General features: G+C 51.7%; 1 protein-coding gene across 1 annotated transcript; it reads right to left on the reverse strand.

Moving 5' to 3' along the window:
• Nucleotides 1-3679: 3679 nt before the first annotated feature.
• LOC309449068 (uncharacterized protein) lies at nucleotides 3680-15760 on the reverse strand (the record flags this gene model as incomplete). Its single annotated transcript, XM_082070979.1, has 16 exons — nucleotides 3680-3811; nucleotides 3970-4019; nucleotides 4348-4568; nucleotides 4667-4792; nucleotides 4873-5034; nucleotides 5299-5455; nucleotides 5756-5838; nucleotides 7511-8206; nucleotides 11394-11479; nucleotides 11812-11843; nucleotides 12311-12531; nucleotides 12642-12767; nucleotides 12847-13008; nucleotides 13520-13676; nucleotides 14189-14271; nucleotides 15239-15760. 16 exons carry the CDS (start codon nucleotides 15758-15760, stop codon nucleotides 3714-3716), a joined length of 2982 nt encoding a protein of 993 aa, XP_081927105.1. The 3' UTR covers nucleotides 3680-3713.
• Between the last annotated feature and the right edge of the window lie 329 nt (nucleotides 15761-16089).

Here is a 16089-nt window from a genome sequence, read left to right on the forward strand (position 1 = left end):
TTGAGTCTTGGAATGCTGAACTGATGAAGAAGTGAAATAATTAAAGTGTTTTGTCATCTGAATCTTTCATTTTATTAATAATATTAATGCAACCATGCTAATATTGGCTGACTTCCACCCACGTGTTGTTGGGCATTGGCTTGGGCATCCAGGTCACCGGACGCGCCACGTAAAGGACGCATCAGGTGCAGCCTGTTTCAGAAATATTACTTACGCCATTTGGGTAGGTTCATTAGTCTTGATTTTATCTTGACACTGCAAATGCAGAACACTTTACATGTGGTGTGGACTCTGGGTACGTCCGTCCTTTGTTACATCCATAATTAGCAAGTGCAGCCGGTGTCATGGTGCGTCGAGCTGCTGTCCTGGCCCAAATCTCCTCTTTTTTCCGTAGAAGAATAGTAAAATTAATGCTGAGCTAACATTTAATTTCATTTATTTCAGAAATACGTAGCGCTTCATTTTTCAGTGAGAAAAATTCAAACCTTGCCATAGGTCTCTGTAGCCAATGGCGACTGCGATTTTGTAAAGAATAATGATTTCACTCTTGATTTTACTGGGCTTGTATGTTCTTCATGGTATCTCTTTTCCTTTCTAAAGTTTGAAATCTTTATTAAAACCAGCTCTTGCTTTTGCACCAGAGACCTGCCAGCAGCCACATTCCTCATTTTCTTAAAAGAGATTTTAATATGTTTTTCTGAGGAGATCTGCTAATGACAGTCTCTACATGCGTAATAGAGGGTTCATTCCAGAATTAGCTTTTATGGACTTCCCGACTGGAGTCTGCAGAGGGGAATTTGCTCACTGCAGCCATGGGCAACTCCTTGATGAGCGTCCTGGGCTGACTCGGGCTCCCCTCGCGGGCACCGTCGTGCCCCAGGCAGCGAGAGCAGAGGAACGATGTCTCCGGAGCGTTTCCCGCAGGCGTTTCAGACACAGCCGCGCAGGCCTGACGAGGAAAAATTATTACTTCAAGTAACAAATGAGCAGAAAAGCCTCCTCTAGGCAAAGGTGGTGCTCCATTTAATCAGCTTTGTAAACAAAAAAAAAAAAAAAATAGGAGGAAAGGAATTATATTTCATCTTTACATCCGTGTCTTGTCCTGTGCTTGGGAGGGAGAGCAGGATGGTGGCAGAGGATGGGAGCTGTGGCCTTGTTCCCAAGGGTTGTTGTGCACAAAATTACCAGATTCAAAAGGGCGATGGAAATCAGACAGAAAGATTAGATTTCTCAGAGGAAATCCTTTGGTAGGCTCAGGACATTTTAAGGCTTAAGACTGTTTCTTAAGATAATGCCTATGAAGTAAATAAAGTCTAATGTGTCCCTGAGAAGGAGATCCAGCATTTCACATTATTACCAACATTCCCTGAGTCATGAGCTCCAGGAGTTCTCCAGGAGAACTTCTCTGGAAACTGGGCGACTCAGACAGGACACCGAACCCCAAGCCCCTGCCAGTGCCCAGGCTGCGGCCATCATCCCACACGTGGCCATCATCCCACACGTGGCCAGCATCCCAAACACACCGGTTGGGCTCATGCGTGTCATCTGGCCCGGGCAGCGCTGGGAGAGCCTCATCAAGCAGCCCCAATACAGCAACAAGACCTACAAGCAGCCCCAGCTCCTGTGTGCTCATTATCAGCTGAATTTCAGTGTTTCGCATTTGCTATTTACAAAGGATTTTCTTATCTAGCTCTTGATGTAATTGTCATTCTGCTTCTTTTCCTGCGTGCTATTGGCTGTGACCAAGGTGATCTGCCTCTGGCTGGTGACATCAGACGCTCTGGGGTTCTGATCCCAGCTTTGCAAACCACTCCAGGCAAATCCTTCAGTTTCTCCAAGTCTCAATTTCATGCTTTGTAGGATGGAAACAATAATAACAGCAATCATCCTGCTCAAGGGCGTTTTCAAAACAGCCATCTGATGGGAAACATGATATTCATTTTAGGTATTATTCATTATTATTCATTCTTGCCATTATAGATTGAGTTTGACACTGGCACATGTACCTCACTTGGGCTGGAAGACCCCCTGTTTCTGCAAGGAAGGTCTGTTATCCCAGCAAAGGGAAGAGCATGATACAGCCGATGAACTCTCCACTCTGGTCTGCATTTCATTTCCTGCCATTTTCTGTAATTGCTAAACAATAATACAGGATGATAACATCTCCTCACACTCCCTTTGTGCAAAGACCTGGCAGGTTCCCCACTTCTTCGATCACCTTCCCTCTCCTTTGCTTGCCTTGTCACGCCCAGTGCTTTTCAGGAGCCTGCTCAGGCCGTGGCGTGTGTCTTTGGGATTGTTCCATAAAGGTCTGGATTACCTTTGGGGCCAAAATGCCTTTGGGATTGTTCCATAAAGGTCTGAATTGCCTTTGGGATTGTTCTTTAAGGGTTGAAATGCCTTTGGGATTGGTCCATGAGCATCAACATGTCTTTGTGGAGGCTGAGGAGAATGAATCACCAACAATAATCCAAGAGGCAAACGTGCTTAACTTCAGCTGCAGAAGTGCCTTGTATATCATTATAAGCAAAGGGAAGCTGTCTTACTGCAAAATGTTACCTTTTCCTTTTGGCTAAGGCCCAAATCTGTATTTTTAGGTAGGTGATGAACATGAGGCCGTGGTCCGAGACTGGACAGAGCTCCTGGGTACCACTGGCTGGAAAGCACGAAGCTGAATGTAAATGATTCCATCAGGCTCTTCGGTTTTGTCTGAGATGGTTTTGTCTCCTGTCCAGTCCACAAGACACGTTTGGTGGCTGTATGACCAGCGCCATACCCTTTGGTTCCTGTCACTCGTCGTCACCTCACCCCGAGCGGCACTTTGCCTCCAGACGTTGCTGACAGCCGATGACTCGCTCGTGTGTTTGGAGAAGGATTTCAGCAGTGAGCTCCTAGATGGCACAGTGATAATAAGTTGTTGCGACTCATCCCTCTGCGGATTAGGCAATGGTTACTTTAGAACCTGTTAAGTGCAGCCCTCAGGCAGCACAAAAAAAACTATATGACTTTTTCATACCATGCGCCTGATAGTGTGATTTAAAGACCGTCGAATAAGACAGAAAGCTCGTATGTATAAGATTTGCAACCAGTCTGAGGTTGTGCTCGTGTCCTGGAATGGCACACATGACAGTAGTAGTTGGGTTGAAGTCATTTAAGCTCAGCTTACAGGAGAAAGTTATTATTTGTGATACCATGAGCTAGACAACTAGGCTTTATTCAGTTGGCTTTAATTGTCGGTTTTGCAGCACACTGACCTCAAACATCATCCTTCATTTCGTATCAAGTAGCAAACTTACCTGGTTTATGTCTCAGTCAGTCCCGTGTGTTTATGAGCAATGACTTCAATGGAAAAAGCTGTCTGGAATTATTTTTGCTCCCAGTAGAACCCAGATCCCCCCATTCCCCTCCTCTCACTGGCTTCTTCTTGTGGTTTCTTAGGACTTTCCCTGGCAGAAACACACAACCCCGAGGCTTCAAGAGATCGTATATCAGTGACAGACAAGTCTGCAGTTGCATGAACAAGGAGAAAAGCTTTATTCAATGTGTACAGAGTGCATAGTGGCACCCGCCTGAAATTAGGGTAAAACAGGGAGGAGGAGGGGATGAGTGAAGCTGAGAGCTTTTGGGGGCACAACCCCATCGCACGTGGCCTTGGGTTCAGCTCGCCGCTCTCCTGAGCCCAGGGTCGAGGGTCCAGGGCGCTTTTTGCCTTCCTAGCGAGTGGTGAGCGCGACCTGCTCCCGGGAGGAAACCACCTTCCCGTCCTGCACCTCCTCCACGATGGTGCGGACCTGGCGGGAGGATGTCATGACTGCAGAAGGAAAGCAGAGGGCAGTTATTCAGGGGGCAGGAAGGAGAGGAATGTCTTAACGCATTATCAGATGTTGCATGGACTTCTCAGTCCATCACCCTGGCAGCTGCTCTCAGAGCAGATCTGTTTGTTAGAAATGTATGTAAATAGGCTCTTACCATCTCTGCCGGAGTGTGAGGACATAGCGGAAGAATACTGGGAAGAGATGCTGCAAGAGAAGGAGAAAACCAAAGACAAGTTAGGGACCAGTTGTTTTTGTTGCTGTTGTAACACAGGCTCTGGTTCAGGCAGGAGGAAACAGAAAAGGCTGATAGCGGGTGCTGAAACTGCTGCTCTGCTCAGTGTCTCCTGGAGGGCATGGAAGGTGCCTGTTACAGCATCTCACTGCAGACAGAAACCAGGGACAGAGCCACTGGGCATCTGTGGCTGGTAGGAACACAGAGATGAGCCCTGTGCTGAGTCCCCAGACATCACATCCTGGGTCCATCACCCGTGTCCCCCCAAACCACCCTCCCAAGCGCAGCCCCGCTACGTACTGGGCGTCCTCGCCCTCCAGCAGCCGGCGGTACGTGGCGATCTCCTGCTCCAGGCGGCATTTGACGTCCAGCAGGACCCTGTACTCCTGGTTCTGCCGCTCCATGTCGCAGCGCAGCTCGGCCAGCTGCTCCTCCACGCCGCTGATCAGCCCCTGCAGCTGGGCCAGCTGGGCGCCGTACCGGGCTTCTGTGTCGGCCAAGGTGCCCTCCAGCGCCGCTTTCTGCGTGCGGAGGAGAGGGACGGGTTCAGGGGGACGGGGATGGCAGCACCCATGCGTCCCCCGCCCTATGGCCCTGCATTCCCCCCGGCCTCTCGTACCGTGCTGAGCTGGGACTGCAGGTCGATCTCCAGGCTCTGGATGGTCCGTCGTAGCTCTGTGATCTCCGTCTTGCCGCTCTGGAGCTGCTCCGTGTTGATGGCCACCTCCCGGTTCAGCTCTTCCGTCTGCAACAAGGCAAACCCCTTCGGTTCCAGCACAGCGCTGGGTCCCCCCGCCCCACGGCGCTGCCAGCGCCCCAGCCCACCTTGCTGAAGAACCACTGCTCGGCGTCCCGGCGGTTCTTCTCCGCCAGGCTCTCGTACTGCTCCCTCATCTCAGACAGGATCTTGGTCAGGTCAACGCCAGGAGCCGCATCCATCTCCACGCTGATCTCTCCACCTGCCTGCCCGCGCAGGGCGTTCATTTCCTGGCCGAAAAGAGACATATGATACAGGTTAGAGAAAAATCCATATATTCCCATCATGACAAATTTCTTACTTGCACCCAGCACACAAACCCCACAGACCCTCTTCTGGAGTTTCTATTGGGATTGTTTCCCTCCTCCTTACCCACTCAGGCGTCTCCTGACAACCCTAATTACAGAGACGCTCCTGCACATTCGACCTGACCACTTCCCAACTGCACAAGGTCTGTTTTCCAGGTCCTGGTTTGAGCCTGGCTCTGCGCTCACCTCCTCGTGGTTCTTCTTGAGATAGGCCAGCTCCTCCTTCAGGTTCTCAATCTGCATCTCCAGGTCAGCTCTGGCCAGGGTCAGCTCATCCAGGACCCTGCGCAGCCCGTTGATGTCGGCCTCCACGCTCATGCGCAGAGCCTGCTCCGTCTCGAACCTGGGGACACACACACACACAGTTGCACCGTGGATCCCGGCTAATACAGGATTTTTCTTGTTGTTTTTCTTGTTGTATTTCTGCCAAGCATCTTGTATTGAATGTGCATGCACGGCTCGCTGCAGTGCAGGAATGTCCAGACAATTGTGCGGGAAGAGATGTACGCTTCCGAAACGTCACACTTCTAGTGAGCAGTGACCTGGTGGAGCAACTGCAGTCGCAAAAGGCAAATTTAAATGCCTTAAAGAGCCTGGCTTTGCCCTCCCTTCTCATGAGAGCTCTCAAAGACATTGGACTTACTTGGTCCTGAAGTCATCGGCTGCCAGCCTGGCGTTGTCAATCTGTAAGACGATGTTGGCGTTTTCAACAGTTGCGGCAAGAATCTGGCAGGGGATAAAAGAAGGTGAAAGAGTGAGAAAGTGATTCCAAGAAATGTCATGCTGTTGGGGAGGAAGGACCGGAGCCGCGCTGAACCTCCTGCCCCTGGGGCTGGAATTCCACGTGGACTCTGCAAAGCGAGAGGCGGGAAGACGTTGGCATGTGGACATGCCACAGCCTGTTGTCCCCGCCAGAGTGGCATCTCCAGAGTCCCGGCAGCACCCTGGGCTTTGCCTGGCAACACCAAACAGCCCGGTGGAGACGGAAAATATGGGTTGAGGAAGGAGTGCCCTGCGCCTGAATTGTTTTGCTTTCATAATTACACCTGAGGTGCAAATATTTGCTCTGGGATTTTGAAAACGATTGGGCATTTAATGAGCAGTAATTTCTGTAGCCACTGGCTAATGAAAAACTCTCGCTGAGTTGTGATGCTTCAGGGGATGTCCAAGCAATTATCCGGGAATATTGGTGTGGTAATTTTGCAGCTGGGGTGTGGGAGGGGTGGGGAGGGAAGGGTCTCCTTCCCTCTGGACCAGGAGCAGGGGGTTTCTGTGAGACCCAGCGCTTCAATGCTCAAATCTGGAGGCAGCTTCTGCCTCCATATGTTTCTGTGCTCCAGCTCATCGCACACCTGACAAGCTGCAATTGAATGAGAAGTTTTGTGTATCGAGGCAAGAGCCCCCACTGCGAGGTGAAGCCCAAGAGAAGGGAAATAGAACTAGAATATTGTAGTGTGTGATTTCCCCCAGGGGCTGATCCTGGGCCTGGCAGCGCCTGCGTTGACTCTCACAGACCAGGTACTGTCATTGCCCAACCGCCCACAGCTCCATCCCCTCCCGAGGAGCCGGAGGTGACTGAGGCTGCTGTCACCTGCGTAGGCAGCGCTGAAGGACCTGGCAATCAGCTCGGGATGAGTAATGTGAGCAGAGGAGGGCAATGATGGCAGAGCAGGAGATGAAGGACAGATTCTGGTGGTTTTGTTCAAGGACTTTCGTCTAAAATCAGCCAGGGAGCTGCTGAAAATAAAGAAACAGGCTTGGCCATGATTCCATCTACTGCATTTTAGAGCAGGGCACGCACTTGACTTCAGCAGCTCTGAAGCCACCACCGCAGCCCAGTATGTTCTGCCTCCTGGACTTCACTCTTGTGTTTGCACCTCACAAAGAACAACCATCCTATAGGGCAATTTCTTTTTTAACCTCTACCTTGAGTGTCCTATCAGGCTAGAAAAGGTCTAATTTGTAGGATATTTATGAGAACAACTTAGCATCTCCATTCAGCAGTGAACAGTGCCAAAGAGATAACGAGTCCCTCTCTGCGGTGCTTCATCAGGAGCCCGGCAAAGGGAGCATCGGGGAAAGGCAGGAGGTGGCTGATGTGGCAGGAGCAGCCTGGAGCATCAGGTAACCCCAACCAGGCTCTGAGAGCCACTGGCTCCTGCCTTCCCACCCCTAACACAGGCACTAGAAAACCCATCTTAGTGCCTTGTGGAGGACAGGATCAAGAAACCGCTGCTCATGAATTATGACTATGATTTCCAAGCATGCTCTTTCTGTTTTCCCATCTCAGCCTAATTACGTGTCATTTGTTAATGCTCTTCCCTTCAGCTTATAGGAATGGGGAAACCTTTCCTAACATGACTTCAGTGAAGGTGTCTTCATTACCACAGCATCCTACCTTGTTCCTGAGCTCCTCGATAGTCCTGTAGTAGGGGCTGTAGTCGCGCTCTGGGCCGGGTCCCTGCTTCTTGTACCACTCCCTGATCTTGACCTCCAGGTCCGTGTTGGCCTCCTCCAGGGCTCGCACCTTGTCCAGGTAGGCAGCCAGCCGGTCGTTGAGGTTCTGCATCGTCTCCTTTTCCCCAGCCTGCAGGATGCCATCGCCGCCTCCAAAGCCACCTCCAAAGCCGCCTCCAAAGCCACCTCCAAAGCCGCCTCCGAAGCCGGCCCCAAGGCCAGCCCCATAGCTGCCCCCAAAGCCCCCGCCGACGCCCCCTCCCACGCTGCTGCAGTAGTTGCCCCCGTAGCCGCTGCCGAGCCCCGAGACGATGCGGGAAGAGACCGAGTAGGTGCCGGAGCCCCCGTGGACGCTGGGGGCTCTGTACCCTGCGCCCCCCATGCGCACGGACGAAAGGCGGCTGGAGCCTCCCCCCAGGCCCCCGAAGCCCTTGAGGGAGGTGGAGGAGGAGAATTGCCGGACAGTGGTGCTCATGGCCACGGCTGCAGAGGATGCAGAGACAAACCCGGCTCGGCAGCGCAGGCAGCGAGTGCTCGCTCCCCCTGCCTCGGAGCCCTTTATAACCCGGCCAGGAGGCGTTGCCCGCGCCTTTTTTTTTTCTGTTGCATTCCCGATGATTTTCATCACTCCTAAAATCTGAGCCAACTTCCAGAATCGTCATTTTTGCCTTTGTTCTATTCATGGGGGGTTTTTTTGTCATATTCCACGAGAAACTTTTTATCCCACAAAGGGCGTCTTTATGCTTCTTCCGTTTCCAAGTAAATAGTCAGGTGTGATTCAAAGGAGGAGGCTCCTTGCTTAGGGCTACATTTTAATTCTGCTTTGTACTGTTAGCTCTGAAATGGAGCTATCCAGGCAGATGGAATAAGTCAGCATCTCTTTTGCTGTGTGTTTGTGTCCCCGTTAGTACAGTTTGCTGTCCCTCCCGACATTGTACACACAGCATGGGGACAGCACCCGTGTCTCAGAGCCCTGGATGTACATCTGCAGTCCTGTGAGTGTGATGGTGCTGGAAGGAACTTGGCTACCGATCCTGGAAATGCAAGCCTGCTCTTTTATCCACAGAGCGAGGGGTGTTCTGGAATGAAAGAGCAAAGAAAAGGGAGTTCATGCTTCAGGGCTCATTCAGTTCTTTGCTTCAGAGACCACCCAGGAGGGGAGGATTATGAAAAGGCAATAAGCAGGGGATGTTTTGTCTTGTTATTTGTGAACGTGAGCTTAGCAAAGTATTCAGAAAGGGCAGGGTATGGCCGCTAGCTGGCATAACTTAAAAATTGTGAGATGCTCCAGGAAAAAAACATGGAATAGCGTAAAGCAGATGAAGGGCATCTGGAAAAAAGCTCGTGGTCTCTAAGCACTGTGAACCAGAGCTAAAATTGACAGTAACATAACGTTGGAGGTAATGCTAACGATGCGTTCGGCGATTAACATCTCAATCAGTTGTGAGCAGACAGGACAACTTGGAGTTTGGAATTTACAGCTCCCGTGTAAACAGCATTAGGAGAGCAAAGAGGCTCAAAAACTGATTGCGCCAGGTATGGTCAAGCTCCCCTGTCTGTTCTCCGTCCTGACCTGCGTCACGGGCAGAAACCACAAATCTGAGTGTCACTAGCTAATAATGCAGGGCGTGGAGGAGAAGATATTTCTCATGTGTGCACACGGTGGATTGTTCGACTGCCTTCGCAGACAGGCCCCAACAACCCCTTCCCAACAGCCAAGTTCTTCCTCAGATCATTTGCCAAAGGAGGGGGGAAAGAGTATGGAAATCAGCAACCAAGGTAGCGTTAAAGGGCACAACTCCCTCCCCTCTATCTGAAGAGAGCTGGAAGCGATACAGGAGTGGGATGTGTCCTTGGAACACCAGGAACTGGCTGCTGTGCAGAAACACAGCTCGGGGTGTTCCCATTTGCCGCCGGTGAACGGAGACAAGAGTGGAAAAATGGAGAACTGGAGTCTCCATCGCGTTTGCTCTGGCCGGAGGTTGGTTCGGTCCCTCGGCAGCAGCATCTTCGTGTCGCGTGAGCTGTGGATCTCGGGTGCGGAGCCAGCGGACGCCCCCGCTCCGCTCGGCCTCCCCAGGTGCGGATGGCGAAGGATCGGCAGCGCGGGGGCGGCCGGGACGTGCCGCTCCGAGGAATGCGCTTCGTCTTCATTTCCGCACCCTCGCCCGGCCGATAGCGCCGGGCAGAGCGGGTGGGTTGTCCCCACAGAGAAAGGGGATGGTGACAACACCGTTTCAGAGCCCCCGCGCCAGTCCGGACCCTCAGCCTTGGCATTTCGCAGCTCCCCGCAGATGAGCGCCCGTCCCAGCGTTCCGAGGTTAACGGCATATTCCACCTTTACATAAAATTACCTTTTCTTTCATCTTTTGTTTCCTATTTAACCGCTGCGCCATAAAAATACATGTTGCTCAAAATATCTGTGCTATTTTGATAATACCACAAGGCGGCAATTAAAAGCATGAGGTGTTAATTAAGACTTAAAACAACATATTAGAAATTCTAACACATCATTTACATGACCTCCCATTGAACACAACCACAAATGACTTACATATTGTTGTATCACGCTCTCTTTTAAAGAAAAGGCTGAGCTTTAAACCAGGTTCTGCCTCTGTTTCATGAGCACATGCACACTATGAGCTTATTTTTTAAACATTTCAAAATCAGAACTCAAGTTCTATGGCATAAGTGTTATTTTATGGTACTAAATGGGTGTTTAGACGTGAAATTTTGTCTTAATTCAGGAGGAAAATGGAGATGAAGTTCTGGCTCCAAACATACGTATTGGCAGGCCCAGTAGATGAAACTCCCTGGACAAAAACACTTGTCTGATTATTTTGGGGTTTCCTAAGGTCAGGACTAATTGGGGTTCCCTAAGGTCAGGACTAATTATTAACGCTTAAGGCAGGAGAGAATCGACATGTGCTTTCCACACCTCCCTCACATTTTGCAGCAGCAGGAGTAATTAAAAACGGGGGATTTTGTTGGCAAAGTGTTATTTGTCATTTCTACAGCAACACGGGGGCACATGGGTTTTTCCAGGAGGAAAACTGAAAGCGAGAATGAATTTGAAGGGGACACATTCAGCATCCCCATGCTGGGAGCAGAGAGGTGGAGACGATGGACTGTGGGCATCCTCTCAATATCTTGAAAAAAAAACAAAACTTTCTCTTATCTCCCCACAAATACCTGGCAGATTTGCTGGAAAGGGGTCATAAAGCTGCAGGGTCAGCTCTATTCTTACACACGTTCAGTGGCGCTTCTCTGAATCATCCCATCGATTTGGAAGTTTGATTTATGAAGTAATAAAAGTGACAGAATCCAGCCAGGAATGTGTCTGAACTGGCTTTCCAGGAACGGCTGGGCCAGCTGATGGCAACGCCAGCTGCTGCTCAGGAACAGGCACCGACAGCCCGGCCGTGCCGCGAATCACTCCCAAAACAAGGTTTTAATTTATTGTACTTATTTAGACCATACCCATCACTTGTTTTCCTCACCCTTTAGCGGTGCCTTGGGAAGCAAGAATTAAACGAGGGTGAGTTTGTATTCCTGGGGGGGAACCAGCTGTTGTTTCCCTGCCACATCTATGGCTTAATACAAAGCAACGAGACCAGCCCGTGCTTTGCACGAGTACGAAACAAAGCTTTATTTGGTTTCTGAGCAGGGCACAGTGCTTAGAGAAGGGGTGAGGGAAGCAGTGGGGGTGACGAAAGGAGAAGGTGCTTTTCGTGATCTGCGTAGCCAGAGCAAATAAACTGGAATCTTCTTGTGCTTTGCTGTGCGTGGTTTGCAGCGAAGCGGCGGCCGCCTCAGTGGGCAGCCTGGGTGATCTGCTCACGGGAGGAAATCACCTTCCCATCCTGGACCTCCTCGAAGATCGTGCGGATTTGGCGGGTGGTTACAGGTCCTGCAACGGAGAAACAAGGAACCGTTATTTACAGGGCACGAAGGAGAAAGTGTCTTCAAGATTTTCATGTTGTTACCAACGACCGCTTCAGAAACCCATTCCAACCACCACATTGCTACTCATAAATACTTTATTATATATTTAGTCTGCACAGATGATCTTCTGAAACATTTTTTGGTGTATCCTAAGAGTGGTTAATGTCAATTCGTTTTTTGAAAACGTAACAAAATAGTGATTTTAGTAAATTAGTAAAAAGAATATGTGCTAAGAAAGTGGGCAAGGATATGACAGAGCTATGTGTGATCAGTGCTTCAGCCAATACTTGTTCTTACCTTCTTTCACAGGCTGTGAGGTGTAGGAAATGCTGCAGGAGGAGAAAAGAAAAAGAATGGTCAGAAAGAGAAATAAAGTGAGTAGCCTCTGAGACAAAATCTTTATTTAAAACCCTGCCTTTTCTTCTGATACCAGTATGTGATTAAAATGCCTTCTGGAAGCTGCCTCATGTCAAAACTTAAAGGAAGAATACGCTAAGGATGGATGTGTGCCGTGGGGATTCAGGAACACGGCAGCGCGCATCCCCGCCGCACCGAGCGGCAGCGGTACCCGCTCCCTCCCCAGCATCGGACGATGGGCAGCGGATCCCAGGGATGCTGCAGCGCTGGGATAACCCCTGGGCTGTTCTGGGCGAGTAGGACTGAAAAAGGAAACTCTGTGGCATGTCATGGGCCAGGAAACACGCTCCCAGGACCCTCCCGGGAATGCAGGTTGTTCTTTTTTCATTCCCTTTGCTCTTCCTCAAGCCGCCCTCCCAAGCGCAGCCCCGCTACATACTGGGCGTCCTCGCCCTCCAGCAGCCGGCGGTACGTGGCGATCTCCTGCTCCAGGCGGCATTTGACGTCCAGCAGGACCCTGTACTCCTGGTTCTGCCGCTCCATGTCGCAGCGCAGCTCGGCCAGCTGCTCCTCCACGCCGCTGATCAGCCCCTGCAGCTGGGCCAGCTGGGCGCCGTACCGGGCTTCTGTGTCGGCCAAGGTGCCCTCCAGCGCCGCTTTCTGCGTGCGGAGGAGAGGGACGGGTTCAGGGGGGACGAAGGGTGGCGGGGATGGCAGCACCCGTGCGTCCCCCCGCCCCGTGGCCCTGCATTCCCCCCGGCCCCTCGTACCGTGCTGAGCTGGGACTGCAGGTCGATCTCCAGGCTCTGGATGGTCCGTCGTAGCTCTGTGATCTCCGTCTTGCCGCTCTGGAGCTGCTCCGTGTTGATGGCCACCTCCCGGTTCAGCTCTTCCGTCTGCAACACGGCAAACCCCTTCGGTTCCAGCACAGCGCTGGGTCCCCCGCCCCGCGGCGCTGCCGGCGCCCCAGCCCACCTTGCTGAAGAACCACTGCTCGGCGTCCCGGCGGTTCTTCTCCGCCAGGCTCTCGTACTGCTCCCTCATCTCAGACAGGATCTTGGTCAGGTCAACGCCAGGAGCCGCATCCATCTCCACGCTGATCTCTCCACCCACCTGCCCGCGCAGGACGTTCATTTCCTGACCGAAAAGAGAAATGCATCTTCATGCAATCCAACAATCGGCACATAAGGGTTTTCCTCTCAAGACAGAGTTCTTCAGGAAAGGTAGCATCCTTCAGTAGGTATTTCTAGGGCAGATCATCAGGGAGCAAACTGGCACCTTCACTCCACAATCTCAAATAAAATAACCCAAATGTTCATGAAATCTGCATTTAGATCTGGGTTCTTTCAGAGAATAAATCAGAGCTTTGTTCCTCAGGAGATAAAACTCCCAGGCCTGAAGCTGCTGGGATTGTTAATGAATCTCTAACAGCTACAGTGGTCATTAGTGGAATAACAAGTGGTGAATGGTTTTATACGGGCTCTGGAGAGGATGCTCTGCTATCCAGAATGCACCATCTCTGCTTCCCTGCCAGCACATCTCATCTTCCCTCCCAGCAGTTTAAAACTCAGCATGGTCTTCAAGGTTGGACCAGACCTCATATTTCCGGGCCCAGTCTGGACTTTTTTGAGCCTGGCTCTGCGCTCACCTCCTCGTGGTTCTTCTTGAGATAGGCCAGCTCCTCCTTCAGGTTCTCGATCTGCATCTCCAGGTCAGCTCTGGCCAGGGTCAGCTCGTCCAGGACCCTGCGCAGCCCGTTGATGTCGGCCTCCACGCTCAGGCGCAGAGCCTGCTCCGTCTCGAACCTGGGGACACAAGAACCATCGCAAGAGTCACGCAGGATCTTGCCCAGCTGGGGACAGAGCATCTCGGTGCCGCTGGTGTCGTGTCAGTGCTGCCCGACCCCGATGGTGCGTGGACAACCTTCTGGTGGTGGATGCTGGTGAACACGGGAACAACTGGTACAACAGTGCCCGTCTGAGTTCATAACATCACCTTGACCCTGACATTACTGAGCCTTGTTACTAGTCCTGGGCTTTGCTGAGCTACACACACCCAAGTTAAAGTGGAAGTTCTGTGTGCAGGACAGCTCGTACCACAGAGAAACAAGCAATGGGAATAAAACATTGAAGGTTTTGATGGAAGCAAAATCCCTAAGCACCTATAGATTTAAATAACCAGCTGCTTTGGAAATCACACCTTCCTTTTGAAGGCTTAGTTTCCACATTGCCTGTTTGAGGTTGAGATGGGGTTTTCTCCCCATTTCATCAAACATCTCTGCAGTCTTCGTTCCATTTTTCCAGGAGATGTGACTTACTTGGTCCTGAAGTCATCAGCGGTCAGCCTGGCGTTGTCGATCTGCAGGAGGAGGTTGGCGTTGTCGACTGTGGCCCCCAGAACCTGGAGGGTGGAGGGTAAAGAAAAGGCACTAAATGAGTGTCAGGAGCTTCCCCTGGGTGACCAAGGGACGGGAACACAAGTGAGACTGTCAGGACAGGAGTAGTTTGGGGGAAGCTTGGGATTTCTTTAGCAGAAGCATGTCTTGAATCAGGACACAGCTGGGACTGCCTGCAGGAAGGGGCTGATTCCTCTGTGACCTCCCCCTCCAAAAATCCTTCAGCGAGGACTTCAAAAGCCACCTAAGGTGTGTGAGTTTTGATGGTGGTGGCATTTGTTCCCATGGTTCAGGGGCAGAAGGAATCAGCTGCTCCCCCATCCACAGCATCACATGCGGCTCTTCTGGCAGGACAGACAGACCAGCAGGTGCTTGTGCTTGGCAAACCTTGTGCCCACTTGTTTGGAGATGGATTTAATTTTTTGACTGCAGAAATGGAGCAAAATACACTGATTTTTATATTACAAAACCAGTAACAATTAATCCTCACTGGGACAAGATTCAAGTCAGAGTCTGGGAGGACATCAGGAGACAAAAATGTATTCCCTGCATCATTCCCAGCGCTCCAGCTGTACACTGCCTTCCTTCGTGTCTACTGGGCACAATTCTTTGCCTGAATGTTCACAAATACAACATCAGTGTTTCACTTCATGCACACCTATAATTTTCGCTGCACATTTATTTTAAGCTCAACAAAAATATGCATCGTCAATGCAGACTTGACTCTCATTATGTATTTTTGCATCACACCCTTTTACATCTGCTTCTTCCAGTGAAAACTGCCGTGTGTTCCATCTAGAAGGATGCCATCAAAAGCTGACACTAAGAAATATCCAGCCTGGTGCTCTGCACGTGTATCCGAGACACTTTTAATGACATAATTAGTTTTTACTAATTACAGAGGTAGCAATCAGCGTTCCTGCATCCTCTCTGATAACAGGACATCCCACTGTGCTCATCACAGCATCCTACCTTGCTCCTGAGCTCCTCGATAGTCCTGTAGTAGGGGCTGTAGTCGCGCTCTGGGCCGGGTCCCTGCTTCTTGTACCACTCCCTGATCTTGACCTCCAGGTCCGTGTTGGCCTCCTCCAGGGCTCGCACCTTGTCCAGGTAGGCAGCCAGCCGGTCGTTGAGGTTCTGCATCGTCTCCTTTTCCCCAGCCTGCAGGATGCCATCGCCGCCTCCAAAGCCGCCTCCAAAGCCACCTCCAAAGCCGCCTCCGAAGCCGGCCCCAAGGCCAGCCCCATAGCTGCCCCCAAAGCCCCCGCCGACGCCCCCTCCCACGCTGCTGCAGTAGTTGCCCCCGTAGCCGCTGCCGAGCCCCGAGACGATGCGGGAAGAGACCGAGTAGGTGCCGGAGCCCCCGTGGACGCTGGGGGCTCTGTACCCTGCGCCCCCCATGCGCACGGACGAAAGGCGGCTGGAGCCTCCCCCCAGGCCCCCGAAGCCCTTGAGGGAGGTGGAGGAGGAGAATTGCCGGACAGTGGTGCTCATGGCCACGGCTGCGGAGGATGCAGAGACAAACCCGGCTCGGCAGCGCAGGCAGCGAGTGCTCGCTCCCCCTGCCTCGGAGCCCTTTATAACCCGGCCAGGAGGCGTTGCCCGCGCTTTTCGTCACCCCTGACAGCCAGAGCCAAATTCCAGAATCATCATTTTTCTCTCCCCAGTTTCACGTCTTTTGTCACATCGCGGCGGCAGCAGCACCGTGGGACACCCGGGATCTCCTTCCGCCGCGTTCCCGGCACCCGGCGTGATTCAGAGCGAAGGCTCCCGGCCCGCAGCGATGTTGGAGCGTCTCAGGGTTGCACCTGAGCTGCACAGAG

Source organism: Streptopelia decaocto (assembly GCF_964273445.1).
Source record: "Streptopelia decaocto genome assembly, chromosome: 22".
Lineage (NCBI taxonomy): Eukaryota > Metazoa > Chordata > Aves > Columbiformes > Columbidae > Streptopelia > Streptopelia decaocto.